This window comes from Lemur catta, chromosome 6 (assembly GCF_020740605.2).
Source record: "Lemur catta isolate mLemCat1 chromosome 6, mLemCat1.pri, whole genome shotgun sequence".
In the NCBI taxonomy this organism is placed as follows: domain Eukaryota; kingdom Metazoa; phylum Chordata; class Mammalia; order Primates; family Lemuridae; genus Lemur; species Lemur catta.
Window position 1 is genome coordinate 75,831,700 of NC_059133.1, and position 20,805 is coordinate 75,852,504.

The 20,805-nt window shown below is 35.6% G+C and overlaps 1 protein-coding gene across 3 annotated transcripts in view; it reads right to left on the bottom strand.

Annotated features, from left to right (window-relative positions):
* Positions 1-20,805, bottom strand: part of STK38L (serine/threonine kinase 38 like) — a 75,932-nt gene that overhangs the window by 23,191 nt on the left and 31,936 nt on the right. For all 3 annotated transcript variants that reach the window (XM_045554151.1, XM_045554153.1, XM_045554150.1), the window contains 2 exons: positions 5,246-5,390; positions 1,704-1,755 (listed from right to left, as the gene is read on the bottom strand). In XM_045554151.1, the coding sequence (XP_045410107.1) occupies positions 1,704-1,755; positions 5,246-5,379 (186 nt within the window). In that variant the 5' untranslated portion in view covers positions 5,380-5,390. The remainder of the gene's footprint in view (positions 1-1,703; positions 1,756-5,245; positions 5,391-20,805) is intronic.

The window sequence follows — 20,805 nt, forward strand, 5'->3', positions numbered from 1 at the left end:
ATAGATTTAAATCATTACCTTTCTCACTAAAATTTAAAGAATGTAAGTGAAATGAACTTTTAAAAAATTTATTATGGTAATTTCATTTACATAATAATAAATAATTTTAGATGTAAGAATACTTTAGTTTTCTGAATTGAGTCAAGTGATTAACAAAGTAACCAACTTTAGTATAAATCACAAAATATTCTATTTGATTTAAACATTGCAACTCTAAGGATACAGGTACAGTCCTAGGAAAGGTGCATGGAAGGTTAGATAAGGGTTTGATTGCAAGTCATCATTTGACAGTCTACTTTTTAAATGTAGAAACTCTTTTCTGATCATTGAAACTGTTAAACTAATTAATCTACGTTGTGGCTCTCTATTGCCCAGAAAATAAAGTATACCTTCCTTAGTAAACTATTCTAAACCAAGTTTTCCACTGTGTGCTGTCAATTTACCTTGCTATTTCCTTTACTGCTCCCTTTATAGCTCAAATGTAATTACCCATTATTCTGTATATATATTCATTATTTTGTATATACCTCTTATCTCTACTGTAAATTCTAACAGTTCTTTATAATTCAAATCAATTCTTTCCTCTTCCTTTTCTGATAAAACCTTTTCTGATTCCCTGAATTAGGGGGGAAAAATCTTGTCTATATTTTCAAAGTTTGCCACATTCTATCATGTATACATATTTTTACATACACACATACATACATACATACATATGCACGCACATTCACATGCACACACACAATCTCTCCTTCTAATCTATAAACTACTTGAAGGCAAAATCCATTGTTCATTTATTTACCAAGTATTTATTCTAGCTCTCTGCCAGTTCTGGAGATGTAATGTTGAATAAGACATCGTGGAGTTTCTAGTCTTTGGAAAGATGGTATTTTAAGGCTACCAAAGGGACAGGAATGGTGTTATGGATAATAGAATGCAGGAGAAGTTCCTTGAGAGCTTCAGGAGGATTTCTAAGTGGAAGTAATACCTAAAGCTTCTTGAAGAAGAATGGGAATTGGGCAGGAGCAAGGAAGAGTTCCAAGTAGCAGACACAGCATGTGAAAAGGTCACAGACGAGAGAGGGGGAAATTAAAGTAATTTACGTAGGTCAGCGTAGGCAGCAGGGTGGGTGACAAGAGATGAGGCTAGAGAGATAAGCAGAGGCCAGCTGGTGAAGGTTCTTATAGACCAGTGTGAACAAGTTTGCCCTTGCCCAAGAGCACTTGGGAGCCAGTGAAGGGTTATTAAGCAAAAGAGTGATGTGATCAAACCTCTTTCTAGACAGATTACTCTGGTTGCAGGATGTAGAAAAACTGGGGGTAGGAAGTAGAGACACCCGTTGGGGACAGTTATTCTTCAGCTGAAATATATGGTAGTTTAAACTAGGGTAGTAGCACTGAACTAGAAAAGTAGATAGTTTTAAAAGAATATTTAGAAAAAAATTTGAAAAGAGTTGGCAATTGATTGATTACTCCTAGAGCCTGCTGTTCTTGTTCCACAAACCTAGAATACTGTAATTTTCACTAAATATATGTTCTTAGAATAAAAAAAAAACTACTTCCTTCTAAAGATATCCATGATAGCAATAAAGTAAGAAGCCCATATTCAAATGATAAAATTCACATTATCTAAGTTATAAAATCATCTGATATCAATAACTGAAAAAGTCACTACAGTACAGTCATTATAAGTAATTACATTACCTCTTCATCTGCTAATCCTTCTTCTTCCATGGCCACTTCTAATTTCTTTTGCCTTTTCAAAGGAAAAAATAATTTAAATTTTAAATACATTTCTATTTCCATTTAAGAAATATACATTTATTTATTCGAGTTAACCACTTCAGTTTGCTATGCTAAAAAAAAATTCGAGTTGGATCAAAATAATCACTAATAGTTTTCTTTCTTAAAAATATAAACCCAGATTTCACTTTCTCATATTGGCCAAATGAATAATTTACTTCTAAAGCTTACTTCACTCTCCTGCCTAAATGGTTAATAGTAAAGATAACTAATGTTCTAATATGGAAAACTCCATTATCTAATGTTCAATCCACCAAAATCACTAATATTTCTCAATGTTTATACTAGAAGTATAAAAAGATAACTATAGTGACTAAAAGCATAAATTTTTAAGGTGGATATGCCTGTGTTTGTATCTCCTGGCTCTAACATTTATTGGCTAAATGAGCTTGTCTAAGTCCTCTTAAGCTTGATTTTCCTGATTAATCAAGGAAATATGTTTAATACAACTGAACATCTTTTATTTTATTCTATTAAAATTCTTTGAAAATTGGAAAGTCATATATACATATTTTAAAAACCCCACTGACTCCCAGAACATTTGCTTTTCTAGATACAGTCAAGTTCAGTTATTCTTTTTTTTTTTTTTTTAAATGGCACCCTTAAAGTTACTTAAGCTAAGCATTTGGTGGGGTGGGGGTGGGCAAGGTGGCTGAAGTCACCAAAACTAGAGAGATGGTTGTGGAACATATTTTATAACTCCTTTCCAAGTGAATATTAGTATTTTATATCTATTGTATTGGTTTTTCCTAAATATAAAACCTGGGAGAATGCCTCCTAATTATTTTTGGAGTGTGTCAGAATAACACTAATTTTTCAGCATTTAATCAAAAGGGTTGAGGACTGAAACCATCATACACATTTTTCAGTATCTAAACCATTAGTAAGATCACTTATATTTCTTTCTTATGGAAAATTTCTAACAAAAATATCTCAAGCTTGTGCATAAATGAGCACCCTAATGGTGAGGATGAGACCTAATAACATATTGTCCCACCCACACACTTCCTCAGCTCTTGTCATAGGCACCTGGGTGTTTATCACACTGATTTTCATCTTTTGTTTACACCTCCAACCCTTAGCATGGAATAAGCTCATAACATCAATGTACCCTTAGGCACTTCAAAGCTGCCTGCTGAATGACTTCCAGTTTTCTTCTCTGCAGAAGGCATCCAGAGAGTAAGAGATCATTATTCTAGGAGGAACTACCAATACACAAACAACTTTATTCTTCTCCCAAATCTCCACTGCCCCCTTCCCTCAATCCTTGCCAAGACTAACAATTCATGAAACCATCCCTCATTCTGGGAAGAGATACAGTAACATTTATCCATTTCTACCATATGGAAACAGGAAGATCCATGATTTCTCCTATACCTTTTTTAAAAATAGTTTTCCTCTTAAAATGCTCTTGCACTTTGCCTTGATTAATACTTTATTAGGCTTATGCATTTATCCAATTAGGTAAGCCTTAAAAATACATCACACATGTATAAACTTTTAGAAAATAAGAGCTGTTTAATTTGACTTTCATGGCACCAAGCTGAGACTGCTTTTTTTCCCCCTTAATAACAGCAGATAATTTTATTCTTACTTTCCTTTGTCTGGAAATAGAGGGCAAAACTGAATTATCTCAAGGTTTCAGCAAGAAAAGACTATGAACCCTCAAAATTCTGAGGAATTTTTAAAGAGCCTGCTTTTTGAAGACAACATAGGTCTTTCCTTGGTTCTATTCTACTTTATTCACCCTCTCATGATCTAATCACTTCTGGAGACTTAATGACATTTATAATTAATGTAGTTACTGACATATGTGGATTTATTTCTAACTCATTTTGTGCTTTCTATTTTTGCATTTCAATTTTTCAGTTTTTGGTATTTCAGCTTTTCTTTTTCCCTTGCCTTCTTCTGAACTTGATTTCTTTCTCATTTTGTATTTTTCCTTCTACTAGTTTGGAAGTTACCAACTCTATGTTTATTCTTTCAGTGGTTACCCTAGAAATTACAACATATATACCTAATTTGTCAAAGTCTTAAGTTAATTGCTCTTTACCCCTTGTCTACAAAGATCTTTAAGCACATTTTAATTCCAGTTACTTCTCTCCTGACTTATATTCTGCTGCTGGAAAATATTTTAATTCTATTTTTAAAATTTCATAAGGTATTATTATTTTTGTTGTTTTACACAATTTTTGTTGAGATTTATCCACCTATTTACCATTTAGATCTGCTATTGGTGATCACTTTCCTTCTCCTTTCCTTCATATATTCCCACACTCTAAGTTGATTTCTGAATAATTACTTAAATTTTATTTTCTAGTTCACTAATTCTCTCCTCAGCTGTGTCTAATCTGCAGTTAAACCCGTCCAAAATGAAGTTCCAAACCTGAGTCTTCTTCTCTAGCCCTATTTCACTAAATTGTACCACTCTCAGTTTGCCCAGGCATAAAATTTCAGGGCCAATTTTGATTTATTTGTCTCATATTTCATAAGTGGCCAGTTGCCCTATTTTGTCAATCTTCCTCACTTCTCAGTTCTTCTCTATTGTTGTCATCACAATCCAAATTCAAGCTGCCTTTTCATTTGCCTGGACTACATAACTAGTCTTTTCTGTCTCTAATTTCCCACCCTGCCCCCAAACCATTCTACCCATCACAATGAAAGTTCTCTTCCACAGAAACACTTGTCATCATTTAATTCTTCTGCTCAAAAATATTCAAGGCTCTCCACTACCATGAAAATAGCTACATTAACAAAGAATCCAAGGCTCCTAGGATGTTAAAATCTAGCACATCCTGTGCTTGAGCTAAATTGGACATTGCCTGACCTGAAGGTGATTTCTTCTATCTCTAATATCCTTCCTCCTGCTCTTTTACCTCTTTTCTCCTCCCTTTTATGCATGTATAAATAGGACTCTTCCTTTAGAGCCCTGTTTAAATGCCACCCCTATTTATGGAGCTTTCCCAGTTGCCTTAGTCAAAAGCAATCTTTCCCTTCTTTGTCCTTCTCTTAGTGATATTTTTCAGTCTTTCCTATAATATTTATGCACATTATCTCTCTTACGATAAGTTTCCTGAATGCAAAACAACATGTCATTCTTTTTTTATTCTTCTACTCCCACTGATACACACATAACACTGTAAATGTTTTTAGACTAAAGTCATAAAGCATCCCTCTAAAAGAAAGTATAAAGATATATCACAATTTTGTGGTTGGAAAAGATGTAAAATATCAATTAACATGTGATATAAGACTTGGGGTAACTCAGGAAAACTACTCTGAAAATAAAACAAGTAACTAGGTACAGTGTCAGTACAGGAAACTTAAAAACAGCATGCAAAGATCTACAATATTCATATTATTAATGGAAAACAGGTTTACACTCCACTTACAACATAACAGCTTGTTTAACTAAACAAAATTTTGACTAGCCTTTACTATACCTGGTTTCTCTCTCTTCATGCTGTAAAATTAGGTTGCTATAAAAATTCTCCAATGTGAGCTTGGCTACAGTCACTCTCTCTCGGGTATGGTTGCTCATAGGAAAGGTTGTTGTAGTCCCTGCCGTCATTGCCATAGTAACAGAAACTGAAACAACATATAAAAACAAATTATTCAGTAGAAAAAAACTGTCTACCTTTTATAACAAACTCTGGACATGTTTAATTTTTGCTAAGAAAGATTCTACCCTAACAGTTCACACATCCAAGTCTTTCATATTATAAATAATACAAAGCTAGGAAAGAAAGAAAAAGATGCACTATTCCCAAAACAAGAGAAATTAATATTGTACTGGCAAAAACAGGGGTGAATTACAGTAAACAAGTGCCAGTAGCAGTCCAAACATAATACATTTATATATAAAAGGTCATGCTGAACAAGCATTCAAAACAAGAAAAGTTCGATCTATTTTTTTATTGATTACTAAATAAAATCCATAAGATATTGCTAATTCATCCCTGACAAAATGTCAGTCTCCTAAGAGTTAATGTAAGAACTAGCTTCTGCCATATAAATTCTATGAAACATGAAGTGTTGTATCAAATGTTTACACAAACGTCAGTCTAAAGCAATTCTCATAGGTATGTGTTTTAGGGGAAAACTACTTTTAGAAACAGGCCCTTTTGGACGGGGTCCATAGCTGTCCCATTTCATTCTGAATTCTGTGTCATTCCAGATAACGCTACAACAAGGAGTAGTATACTTCTCCAGAATGTGAGTTTCATTTCATTTTCAAATGAAATTCAAATGACTACAGGACTCTGGCAGGAAACACAAATGTATGAATCAAGCTGGGTAACAATAGGGAAGTCTGGGGGCCTTAATTGGATAGTGTATGTCTGTTTAAAGGCATTCATGTGCCAACTTTTAAAAACCACAGGGCCAGCCAAACAAAGTTCTGGTTTGAGGAAGATAATCTGGACAGATAGATAAGGAGTATAGCAAAATGGTTGCTTCACAGGGGGATACACTGAACTCTGGTGGCTGATATGGATGTGGGCAGTGACCCTAACAGACTTGCCTACCACAGCCACATCTGGACTAAAAAGGCTAGAACAATTCATACATTAAAGAGGCTTTTGCTTATGTAGGTGAGGATCACAACAGACCACTCCAAAGATAACCCAGCTTGCTAATAGTGACCATTCAAAGTTGCATTCTTAGCTGAAAAGTACTCCCCCAAAACTTCCACCAACACCCAACACCCACTTTGGACATGAAGATACTGACCCCTAGATGTATAGACCTGAACTAGACTAGATTCCAGGGATGACAGAATGAACCAAAATACCTTTCTTGTTCTTCAATGTCAAGCAAGTCAAGGATAGTTTGAAAGTAAACAATTTAACTAAGTCACAATTCCACTGTTGTCTTACTGAGTTTACACCTCAATGTACTGCTTGAGCCTCAAACTCATTATGTCTAAAACTGAATCTGTTGTTTGACATTACAAAATTGTTCCTCTGCTGACTACTTTAAATCTTTTCATAACAAGAAGCTGATCATGTCACTTGTCTAAAATCAACCATGGCTCCTTATTACCTACAGCAAATGAAATTAGCTTAGCAAGATCAACAACAACTCACATACACTGAGAGAGAGTATGTATCAGGAACTTTATGATATTTTATTCATTGATTTCTCCTTTTTTTTCCTTCTAGGGACTTAAGATAGTGGCACTTCCCAAGCATGACTATATTTCATCCTGACACCAGCCCTGTAAAGTAGGGAACTGAGGCACAGCTAGCGAACTGTGGAGTCAGGACTCCAACTCCACCTTGTCTTTCTGGCCTTACCTGCTGCTCTTCCTCACCACTCACTCTTTTCCCAACATACAGGGCTCTTTCATGCCTCCAAGCCCTCGCGTGACCTATTCCTGAACCAGTTATACCCTCCACTATCTCTGCTTACAGGAATCCTGCTAATCCTTTCTGGCCCAGTTTAGCTGAAGTCTTACTGTGATGATTTCTCAGACATTCTCTACCAGAAGAGACATCACATTTGTCATTCTTTCATGTGTGTTCTCTAACATTTGTAGCAACATGACTCAGGTACTGGTGCTTATTGCTCCATTTGCCTATCCTATTAAACTAGGAGTACCTCACAGCAAGAACTTTCCCTGATTCATCTTTAAACATTCACCACAACAGCACTGCATCTGACACACTGCAGGCATTAATGAATGAATGAGATAACCTATCCAGTGGGGGAAGGGGGAAGAGTTGAAAGAATTAGCAAAAAGTAAAGTAGTCTATAAAGGTTGGCTATAGCCAACCAGTTCTAAGCAACTGTGGAAAAAAGAAATTACTGAACCTAGGAGTCAGAATTTCAGAGATCTAATAATCCCAACCCTGCTGCTAACTGATTTTATTCAAATCACCAGGACAATCTGAACTCAAGTCACTTCTCCCCCAGACAGGGATTATAATATTTGCTCTACCTAGATACAAGCCTAGTCTAAGGCCATCTGAGACAATATACAGGAAATACAGAGGAGTGTAAGCCACAATGGCTTATACAAATGTAAGATACTATTTTAGGCACTAGTGTGTTTTTAATATGCTAAATGTCTTAATAATAATGAATATTATTTTTAAAAACAATGAATATGGATTAAAGACTTAAATGTAAGACCTGAAATTATGAAAATCCTAGAAGAAAACCTAGGGAAAACTCTTCTGGATGTTGGTCTAAGCAAAGAATTCATGACTAAGATCTCAAAAGCATAGGCAACAAAAACAAAAATAGACAAATGGGACTTAATTAAACTAAAAAGCTTCTGCACAGCAAAAGAAATAATCAACTGAGTGAACAGACAACCTCCAGGTGGGAGAAAATATCTGTAAACTATGTACTCAACAGGGGATTAATACCCAGAATTTACAAAGAACTCAAACAACTCAACAGAAAACCCACAAATAATCTCATTAAAAAGTGGGCAAAGGACATGAGTAGACATTTTTCAAAAGAAGACATACAAATGGCCCACAGGCATATGAAAAATGCTCAACATCACTAATCATCAGAGAAATGCAAATTAAAACCACACTGAGATATCATCTTATACCAGTCAGAATGGCTATTATTAAAAAGACAAAAACAAAAGATGTTGGTAAGGATGGGAGAAAAGAGAACTCTTACACACTGTTCCCTTGGTGGGAATGTAAATTACTACAACCCTCTATGGAAAACAGTATGGAGATTTCTCAAAGAACTAAAAATAGAACTACTATTCCAGCAATCCCATCAGTAGGTATCTACCCAAAGGAAAATAAATCATTATATCAAAAAGATAGCCCCACTCATATGTTTATCACAGCACTATTCACAATAGCATAGATATGGAATCAACCTAAGTATCCATTAGTGGGTGACTGGATAAAGAAAATGTGGTATGTATACACAATGGACTACTACCCAGCAATAAAAAGAATCAAATCATGTCTTTTGCAGCAACATGGATCTTCCTAGAGGCCATTATCTTAAGTGAAACAAGTCAGACACAGGAAGACTAATATCACATGCTGTCACTTATAATTGGGAACTAAATAACATGTACACATGGATATGGAGTGTGGAATGACAAACAATGGAGACTCAGAAGGGTGAGGAGGTGGGAGGAGGTGGACAATGAGAAATTACTTAATGGCTACAATGTACATTATCTGAGTGATGGATAGCCTAAAAACCCTGACCTCACCGCTACACAATCTATGCATGTAACAAAAGTTTACTTGTACTCCGTAATTTATACAAATAAGCATTATTTATGGCCTTACTAGATTGCTACCTAAGGCAATGCTGCAAAACCCTTTTTAGAAATAATGTTCTGTATTTTAGGATCAGATGCAGAAAAGTCAAAGAAGGAAAAGTAGAACAAGGATGGTATATAGCAAACATCTCCCAAATCATATTTGTCAATTGGGACTTGTGAGTGAGAAAGGGAAGATGGCCTGGAAGTCAAGAAATTCAAGTAAATTTTAGAAACCCAGATTATATTGATACAAAGGTAAACAAATTTCTTATTGTAAGACTTCCCAGCATCTTTAATATGCTAACATTCATCCTAATCCTCAAAAGGAGATAGGTATATAACTTGCAGCAATATTTAGGGAACCTTCTTTAGGCATATAAAATTTAAGTTCATAGATACTTCTCTTCAAACACTCTTTAGTAACAAATGCCTGTTACTTTTTTCAACAAACATTTGGTGGGGGGCTTAAAAGCTCCAACAAAGACCAACATCTAAGGATTTTGGTGCTTTCTGATTTGTGTTGCCTTTCTTCTAGCAAGGAGGTACTAATGAACAGGGAAATGTCTAGAAGATCTGTAGCCGATAAGACAATTTTCAAAGTGGTTTTCCAGGTCTGAGAAGGAAAAAAGGTCAAGACTCTACTTGTCCAAACTCTAGTCATCCAAAGCCTTATATATTCCTTTCAAAAAGTGAATGGTAACAAAACAAAAAACCCTTTTATAATGCCTTTTGAAAAAAGCTCAAAGAAATAACGTATTACTTACAGAGTTAACGTGGTTCATGAGAAATGCTTGTAGAAGTCAAAGGGAAAGAGGTATGATGAACTCAGGGTGTGGCCCTGAAGGGAGGTGACTGGCCAACGAGGGGCCTTGTACAACAGGCTGCCCAGCTTGGTCTGCCAAAGGCCAAGGTCTGGCATTCAGCTGCCAGTGCCTCAGGGCAATCAATTCTTGAAGCTACTTCATCCTAACAAAGTTCACAAAAGAATGATACACAAGACAGAAATGGCAACTTATTGATTTACACAATGAGAAATTGAGTAACAAGGAACAGATACTTGCATCTTGTGGCAAATGCATTCTATCTTTATAAGCAAGCTAGATGTGAAGCCTTAATTAGGATCAGAAGATTGTTTTGAGAAGATTGCTTGGTGAGCATGGCATCAAAACAAAGAGCACTGTTACTCAATTTAAATGTTTAAATATTTAATAGCTGCAATAGAAGGTGGAATCTAAAAGAAACAAGACTGATGGCTATCTCGCCTGGTGTCTCTGCCCACTGGAAAGAGCTGGAAGAGATGGCCAATATTAAGCTCTGCTGCTAACAGAGCTTTCCTAGAATGAAGGAAAATTGGGCGCTTAGAGGTGTGCAAAACTTTTGAGAAATATTACTGAGCACAACTTCAGAGAAAATTTTTGTGAAACATACAAAAGTATTAGGGAATTCAAAACAATTCCAAACAAGAAAAGTTGTCTGCATTCACAGAATAGAAACAGAGGTGGGCATACTGGCCCATGCCTGTAGTCTCAGCTCCTCCAAAGGCTAAGGTGGGAGGTTCGCTTAAGCCTAGGAGTTCGAGGTTATAGTGTGCTATGCTTGCACCTGTGAATAGTAAGACCTTGTCTCTAAAAAAAGACAAAACTAGTACAGAAGTAAACATGAGGTCATTTGAAATAAATATCTATAGACCTGAGGTCTTTATAAAAGAGGTGTGGGCTGGGTGTGGTGGTTCACAGCTGTAATCCTAGTACTTTGGGAGGCTGAGGTGGGAGGATAGGAACTGGAGACCAGCCTAAGCAACAGCGAGACCCGGTCTCTACTAAAAATAGAAAAATTAGCCAGTGTTGTGCTGTGTGCGTGTAGTCCCAGCTACTTGGGAGACTGAGACAGAAGGATCTCTTGAGCCTAGAAGTTTGAGGTTGCAGTCAACTGTGATGAGGTCACTGCATTCCAGCCTCGGTGACACAGTGGGACTCTAGCTCAAAACATAAATAAATAAGTAAATAAATAGGTATAAACAGAAGATAAGGTTTCTTCCATCATAAGAAGATATAATGAGTTTTACTCCAAAATCCAGAAGTGGATGTCAAGTAATGAAAACTTACTTTTAGATACTACATAATTTAATCGTAATTACTATGCTCTTTCCATTCTAGTTACACATACGTGTATGCCTTATTTAAAAACCAATCACGGCGGGGCACGGTGGCTCACGCCTATAATCCTAGCACTCTGGGAGGCCAAGGCGGGTGGATCGCTCAAGGTCAAGAGTTCGAGACCAGCCTGAGCAAGAGCGAGACCCCATCTCTACTAAAAATAGAAACAAATTAGCTGGCCAACTAAAATATATATAGAAAAAATTAGCCGGGCATGGTGGCGCATGCCTGTAGTCCCAGCTACTCGGGAGGCTGAGGCAGTAGGATCGCTTAAGCCCAGGAGTTTGAGGTTGCTGTGAGCTAGGCTGACGCCATGGCACTCACTCTAGCCTGGGCAACAAAGCAACACTCTGTCTCAAAAACAAAAAAACAAACAAACAAACAAAAAACCAGAGAAAATTCTGTCATCTTTGTAATAAAAGCATTATGGTACCTCGCAAAGGGCTGAGCACCACAGTAGGCATTCTGTAAATGATGGTGAATAACTCAACTCAAATGTAATGGACTTTAAATTATACATGGATTTCATATATAATAATTTCATTTTGGTTAAAAAATAATCATTTGGTAAAGGTATTAACCTTTAGAAACAAATCTTATTAAGAAATACATTGCAGAAAAAGCCAAAAATTCTACCCTTAGTCATGATTAAATAGTATCTTTTCAGAGATTAGCTTTAAAAACAAAACAAAAAATTATTTCCTTCTCATCAGACACAAATAGGCTTTTAAAAATTTAAGCTATACAAAACTAAGAAGTGATCAAATTATTACAAAGAATGATTTAGACTAGCGCTTATTATACTGCAAATTTATTCCTCTAATGGATTTAAAACTATTCTTTGTCTTTTATTAAAGACCTTTCTTAACCAGAAAAAGAACAGGATACAATTTGCAAGTCTAAAATTCCTGGACTGATAAAAACAACACTAGGTGCCCTTGAATTTCCTGTTCACGTGTGTTTTCTCCAGACTGCCCTATTCATTAATGGAGACACTACCAATCGTTAAGTCCAACATTCTTTAGTTTATCAAGCCTGGGGAAAGGAGATAACAAATCTGGCACTCAGGCCATTTATAAATAGATGTGGTGTCTCTAACCATTTGCCATCAAACTTCTAAAGAAGAAAAACAGAACTGCTTCACCTGACTATAAAACAAACTATTTTACTGGTGATTCCACCTTCATTTTCACATACTATATTTCAGAGGAAAGAGTATCCTTAATGCTACTGTATTGCCTTGCAGTATAAAAATTCTCCTAAATTCATCATCAGTTGCAACCATAATGCCCTAGGCTACAAGTCCTCAGATTGGATACTGTATATGCTGGGTCCCTAATGATAGAGCAGTCATAGCCTCCTTCTTCTTTGAGGTATAGTCCTAAGAGCAAGAAATTCATAGTCAGGAGGAGAAGATGGGTAAATTCATACCTAACGGGTACAATGCACACTATCTGGGTGATGGACACACTTATAACTTTGACTCAAACTGTATAAAAGTAATTCATGTAACCAAAGTGTTTGTACCCCTGTAATATTCAGAAATAAAAAAAAAAGAAATTCATAGTCAGGTGAGAGTTCAAGTCCCAGAATTACCTTTCACTAGTTGTATTATTTTCAACCAACATTTATTGCAGATAGATACTATGTGCTAGCACTGTATGAAGTACTGAGAACATGAAGATTGATAAAACAGTTTCTGCCCTTAGGGAGTTCACAATCTTATGAAGACACAAAGTAGGGTGAAATCAGTTCAAGAGAAGTGTAGTCAGAGGTTTAATAGAGGAGGAGATGCCCGAACTTCTCTTGGAGGGGAGGGGCTGTAGTAAGAGTTCACCAGTCAGATGGACTCAGCAGAGAGGAAGAGCTGCAAGGCATGAAACAGACTGACACACCTGAGTGTACAGATCGGTTGAGCATATTTGGTTGAATGGCAGAAAATAAAGATAGAAAGTTTTTTTTGCCATGTTAAAAAATTATCCTGAGCATAAATGGGAATCATTCAAGGGTTTTAATTAAGTGAATAACAGCCAATGCAGAACATTTATTGAGTATTTACGCAAGTACCAAGAACTTTTCTAAGAATGTTACGTGTTTTAATGCATTTAATCCTCCTAACCAGCTCTAAAATCCTATCTGATTTGCACTTAGGGATAGATTATGCCAGCACAGGGAAGGTGGCCAAAAGGCTGAAAGTACAGATCAGACTAAAGGCAGTAAATCTGGTTAGGAGGCCTCAATAATGAATACTCAGGGCTTACAAACTGCTAGCCTGCAGCCATATTTCGTTTGGCTTGTGCTATCATTTAGAAAATGGAAGATTTCACATAAAAGTCCAGATTTCTGGTTCCTCTTGAAAAATCCAATCTGTCAACAATGAGCTCACATTCCTGCCTGGAAATAGACAGCTGAGGCAGAACAGCCGGGTAGCCCGTACAACACCGTGTCTGCCAGGACACTAACTTTCTACTCCTCACGTCCAGCCTTCACTCATTTTATTACCTGCCTGGTTCCTTTACCACTGGAGATTACAGAATAGTGCAGAATAATGAGGGCCCAAATTAAGACAGGAAAAGAGATGGAAAAAAGGGCTCAGACACTCAGCTGGAAAGACTTCTGCGTTTCAGATTTGGATGAGTGGGTAAATGATGATACCGTCAATAAAGATAAAAAGTAGAAGAAGAGTTAACTTGGGGAAAGAAAATAAGGTTAAGGCTGATCCTTGTCTGAGTGACTTAGCCCGCCTCAGGGTCCACTCTAAAATAACGAATGCCAGCCCGACAGGGCTGCTGAGCTGCTTCAATGGCAGCAGAGCACAGGACAAAAGGCCAGATTGCCTGGGCTTGAATTCTGGCCCAGCCACTCACTACCCGTGTGACATGAAGCAAATTACTTACTTTCTGTTCTTCAGCCTCCTGCTAAATAAAGATAATAATGGCCAACCTGTGTGTGTGCTTGTTATGTTACTATAAGACTTAATGTGAATTATGAAAATTAGTGTTGGTAAAAGGACTTACAAACAGTGCCTGGCGTTGAGATATGTCATGTGTTTGATAAATCAATAAATAAAATAAGTGAAAAATATTTCTAAAATATCCCCTGGCTTTTATCAAATGATAAAAATGTTCTCTTCTCTGTTCAACCTTCCTCCTCATCCCTCCTGCCTTGGGCTCCTAGTAAATTAGTTTGTAAATGTAGTCTTTCATAGATATTCCCTCTCTCTCCTAGTCTTAAACCTACTTGATTTGACAAATTAGATTGCTCTTAATGGACAGAGGAGAGATATGTATCAAAAAGTATGTATCAGTTTCCAAAACAGAAACACTTCAAGTAAAAAAAAAATAAAAGAAACTCTTGATAAAAAGCCTTACTAGAAGTCAGCAGGGATTTGGGGGTGGAACTCTGGGTAGAATCAAGTATTTCAGTGAAGAAAAAACTAACCACTTCCCTCACAAAACAGAGTGATTCTCATGAGGCAACACAGCCAATTTACTTATAACCTCTTTACTGTGTTTGGTATTAAGTGCTTTTGTTTTTGTTTTTAGTTAGCACGGCCCTCTCCATTTGGTGTATTGCCCTGTTCGCTGGCCCAGAGGAACGAATTTCATAAACAGACACACTTGTCCTTTGCTCTTTTTGTGAGTCATAAAGCTTGGTGATGATGGCACAGTGGTGCTGAAGCTAACATTATCATTTTTATTTTCAAAATTGTTTTAGAAATTGATACTTTTCCTACTGACAAAAATATAGTTCAACGGTTGAGTTCCCAAAAGCTTATTTGGCTATAGTAATGCCATTAATGGTAGACTACCTAAGTATGTTGATCCAAATAATTACCAAAAATCCCTCTGAAACTGAGTATTTTTTTTAACTTGCAATGGGAAGGGAAAGTGCTTATGAACCAAATATAAACAATTAAACTAGGAGATAAACATTCCAAAGCAGTAATTTTATCTAAAAACTGGCCTATTTATACATCTTAATGTTTAGGTAAGGTATCATCCTATTTTTCTCAAAAATATTCAGAAAGAATATTTCTCTTCTTATAATATTTACAAAATTGAAATTGTTCTATTGCTATACTCCTATTTGGTAATGCATTCGATTTGTCTGCAAAAGATGTTCAGCTGAATCTATCAAGTCATAGTTAACTTAAAAAAAAATAAACTACCTTAGCTGAAATTCCAAACAACTTCAAATATTTATAATTTGGCGCCTCAATGGGAAAAAAATCAACACCAATTTTTAGATAGTAGAGGCATCCCTAAAAGAACTTTAAATGAACTTCTATTTACTGATGCACACATGAGCAAATACAGAAACATACTTGCCTTCATTAGGCTAAAAGAGAAAAAAAGTCACCACTTGCAAGAAGGGGTCATATAGTATAGGGGAAAGGAGATGGGGAATGGGGGGAACCAAAGTGAGTATTTCAAAGTTATTTGTAAAGGAGGAAATATTCAGAGGTAAAATAAAACAACAAAAACAACAGGGAAAAAACATTAATTTATATATAAGTTGACATATCTTTATTTTATTCCTATTTAAATATATATTGACATATCTTTTTTCATATTTAATTTATATATAAAATTTATATATCTAGAAATTTATAGAATTTGTAAATGTGAGATTAGTAGCCTAGAAAAATTTTAGAGAGTATGAGAGAGAGAGAGAGAGAGAGAGAGAGAGAGAGAGAGAGAGATTAGTGATCTAGAGCAGCAGTCCCTAAACTTTTTGACACCAGGGACCAGTTTCATGGAAGACAATTTTTCCACAGGTAGGGGTGGGTGGAGGGTGGTGTGAGGCAGAGCTCAGGCCGTGAATACAGCTGTAAATACAGATGAAGCTTCAGTCTTTGCCTGCAGCTCACCCTGTGCTGTGCAGCCTGGTTCCTAAGTTTCATGGAAGACAATTTTTCCACAGAGTTGTGGGGGTAGGTGGCAGAGCTCTGAGGCCAGTCCCTAACAGGCTGCTAACTATACCAGTCCGCAGGGTTTGGGGACTGCAGATCTAAGAATTCTGGGCCACCAGATTTAACCTATGGCGCTGAACTGGGGGTCTGGATGAACGAGATGAACAAAGAAGGATCTATCCTTCCCTTTTCCTTGCCAGCTGAGCCATGCTTCCAGTCACATCCAGTAACCCACTATCATAAGTTTTCTTCTATATTTTTCACTTCTGTTACAATGAATATGGGTCAGTGAAAATTAAAACAAATTATTTTTTAAATAAACAGTAAAATTTAGAGTTTAAAATTTATGCTTTAAAATGTTAATTTTAAAGATATAAATTTAGAAATGAAAAATAATCCTGTTAACAAAAGTAGCAAGGAGGAGATGAAGAATGATAATCATAAAATACATTAAGAATAACCTTGATTTTAAAAAGTGTTGGCCTTTTATGAGAAAACCTAGGGAGAGGGAAGAATTATTAAATTAATGGAACTGGAACAAGTGGGTATGTATGTACTTCAAAAAAAAATTAAGTCAGATGTTCATTTCACTTCAAAAGGCAAAATAAATTCCAAACGGTTCAAAAAGGTGAACATCAAAAAAGGAAGGAAGGAAGACAGAAAGGAAAGGAGGGAAAAGTAAAAAGAAAATTAACCTAAAAAATTTTAAGATGTTGACAAAGTTCCATAAATCAAAAAAAATTATAAGAAAATACATATGAATAACTACTGGATCTTTGGAAAGCAAAGTACTATCTTAAAAAGAAATCACCACAATGAAAAATAGGTTTTATTATGCAAACGTTTGGAATATACATATATGTACTGTATATCAAACAAGATTAAAATATAGTAATTTGGGGGAAAACACTGCAAAATAATAGTGTATATTATAAGTATACATAAAAGCATATATTTAAAAAATATATATTTCTAATATATGTAAGCTCATACATAGTTTTCTTTATATTAAAGCTGTAAGGAGAAAATAAGGCCCTAATAATAAATAAATAACACTAATTGATAATAAAATAGCTTAAAACATACGAAAAATATTCAATTTTACTAGTAAATCAAAGACATGGAAACTTTAAAATAAAGCAATATGTTCCCTATATCAAAGTAACAACAATTAAGGGGGAAAACACCCTCTTAATGGGGTCCAGTTTGTCATCAGATGCTTTTCTCATGTGCCATCTGTGTTTGTGTTAACTGGTAGGGATGTAACCCTTCCTAAAAGAGAATATGGTCTTTTATATCAAGAACCATAAATATACTTTTTATCTTTTGACATACATCATAATTCCAACTTCAGGAATCTATCCTAAGGAAATAATCAAAATTGCAGCAAAGATATATAAAGTTTAATCAAAGTATTATTTAAAATAGACAAGAACACTGAAGAAAATTTCCCCCCAAATTTTAACAACATGAGAAATAATGTTCAGTAAATAAGCAGGATACAAAGTTCTATCTTCAAGTACAATATGAACTCAACTATATTAAAAAAAGGGGAGGGGAAATTATGGCACGAGAACAGTGTGAAATTATAGATGATTTTTATACCTTAGCACTTTTTGAATTTTCCAAATTTTCCATAATGAGAAAACAATCATATTTATGATCATTACAAAGTATTTAAGAGTGATCCTGGGAGGGTGCTGGAGGTGAGGGCAGTAAAAGGGAATCGACTTGCACTGCTCAGTAGAAAGAGGTGGTTTTTCAGGTACTACTGTACTTGCATTTTCTCCTATAAACCAAATTCTCTGTTCTGGTTTAGTGGAAGATTATGAAGAACAGCAAAAAGTGTTGGATGTCACGGAACAACACTAAAGACAAACAAGAAGATTAATGAGGGGAATTTTAAAGAGTTTTTTTAGTCCAATCTTGTACTTCCTTTTAGCACAGGACTTTCATTTCAAATAGGAACTCATATTTTAATTTTCCCATTCATTCAAAACATTCAAAGCTTCTATGCTTCTACATCACTGAAGAGCTTCGATAGAGACATGCATTTTTCAATAGTACCAATATGTTTTATTTTTTATTTTTGGAGACAGGGTCTTACTCTGTTGCCCAGGCTGGAGTGCAATGATGCGATCATAACTCACTGCAATCTCAAACTCTTGGGCTCAAGCGATCCTCCTGCCTTAGCGTCTTGAGTTGGTAGGACTACAGGTGTGTGCCACCACACCCTGCTAATTTTTTTTAAGTTTTCTATTTGTAGAAATAGGGATCTCACTATGTTGCCCAGACTGGTCTCGAACTCCTAGTCGCAAGTGATCCTCCCAGCTCGCCCTCTCAAAGTGCTGGGATTACAGGCATGAGCTACCATGCCTAGCTTTATAGTTCCTAATTTTAAAGTTACTGTGTTATTTTGTTTGCTGTTCCTTTTCAAATGAAAACCACCCTCTGAAAAAGATCATACTAATTTAACAACTTAAGAGCCAAAAGTGGCAGTCCTTTGGGGGGTTAAAAATTAGATAAGACTAAAATTAAAACATGATATCACCAAGTTTACAATTTTAATACCGAAGTAGCTATGAGTTACTTTTAGTTATTTTGAGCCATTTAAACTCTCCCTAGAGACTTCTGACCATCACAAGGGACCAAAGAAAACTGTTCCCAACTAAAAGCAGACATACCATGTGACTCATCAGATGCAGATACTGTGTTAAATAAACAGGCCATTTGACTTCTACAACCATGAGAAAATCCAGAAGGTATCTACTTTATTAAGACACCAGAATACACAAAACTTGAAGGGAGGAAAAAAATTTTAAAGCACTAATGAGTTTTACCATTAATGCCTGAATAGCTCATTACCCTAAGCATTGAACTGGACCATATTTATTGACTTATGATCTTTAGAACACAATTCTGGATTATTTGGAAAACAAATATAGGAGAGGAAAAAAACTTAAAATGGAATGAAAAGTAAATTGTATAGTTCATTGTCATCAAGGATATCCTGTAATTCAAGTAAGTACACTGGCAAACCCTCCCATAAATCAGCTTATGAGTTCAATTCTGTTTAGCATTTTTCTAGACTCTACTACAGATCTAAGATTGAAAATTTAGTTCACCAAGGGGTAAGATTGTTAGAATCACAGAATTTGAATTCAATTTTGATTGCAGAAGTTGGTCCTCATTAAGTGATGTAGATTTAGCTCAGAACCCTAGCTCTGTCTATAATCACGTGCCCCATGGTAAGGTTCTTGAAATCTTATACACGGTATGGGGTCATGAGCACTCCCTGCCAAAGGCACCTGAGCATGAGGGCAAACCTAGGTATACATATATTCAGATCTCTAGAATTTGCCAGAAGTATTCAATAACAGAAGAAAAAAATATTTCTAAAATATAAAAATGCACTTTTTCCATTTTAAACTGGAAATATTTTTTCCTATATACAAAAGTAAAATGTTTCATGTAAAAATGTGACAATATCCAGAAGTTTATCAATTGCAAAGTCAAATGACTTCACAATCCTACCTCCCATAATACCCAGTTTTAACTGTTGAGTGAGAGACTAGAGTTAGACTCCCTGGATTTAAATTCTGGCTCTGCCACTTACAAACTGTGAAATCTCTCAGGTGTCCTTATCTACAAAATAGAGATAAAGATATCGTATAAAAATTATTTAGTAATGTTTATTGAGTGCTTTACAAAGTGTAGGCATTGTTCCAAGCATGTAAAACATATTAATTAATTTTAATAAAGTGACTAATAGATATGTGTTAAAGCCCTTAGAATAGTGCCTGAAACTAAATAAGGTACTCATTAAATGTTAACTATTGCTACATCCTTCCAAAGCTTTAATGCATCTATAAACACACACACATACAGTGTTAATATAAATGGACTCATATAAACTGTTCTGTAATTTGCTTTCTCCATTACAATCTTGCAGACACCTTTCCTTTGATATTAATAAAAATAGATCCACTTCATGCTTTATAAGGAACATATACTGATAATACTTTCTAAAATATAGTGAGTTGTTCTGTGCTCGACACTGTGCTTTATGAGTATCATCTCACTTAATACTAATGCTAACCCTAAAAGTGTGTGCTATAATATTATTATTCCTATTTAAAGAATAGGAAAGTGAGACTTAGCTAAATTAAGTTACTTCCCCAAGATCATACAGCTAGACATGGTGGAGCCAAGATTTGAATTTAAGTTCCTCTGAAACTAAGTCATCATGGCATACTGCACCTTCTATAGTGCCATAGTTTTAAACCAATGTCCACTAACAGATGTTTTAGATGGTTTCCATTAAGGAGGAGGTAATTTTTAGCAATGCCACAATAAACATACTGGATCACAGACTGTGCTCTCTTTCTCTTACTATATACTTCCAGATGTGCCACTGCTGAGTCAAAGAATATTCACAACTGAAATTTCGATACGCACTGCCAGATTGCTTTCCAGAGATAGTACCAATTGACCATCCTTAATTACATGAGACAGCCAACACTGGGCACAGTCCAGCTTTTTAATCTTTGCCAATCTGACAGGTTAAAAAGAACATCTTAGTTTTGCTTGTACATTCCTTTGATTACAATGAAGTAAGCATATTTTTATATATTTCAAATAATTATTTCTTCTTTTGTAAGCTGCCTGATTTGAGTC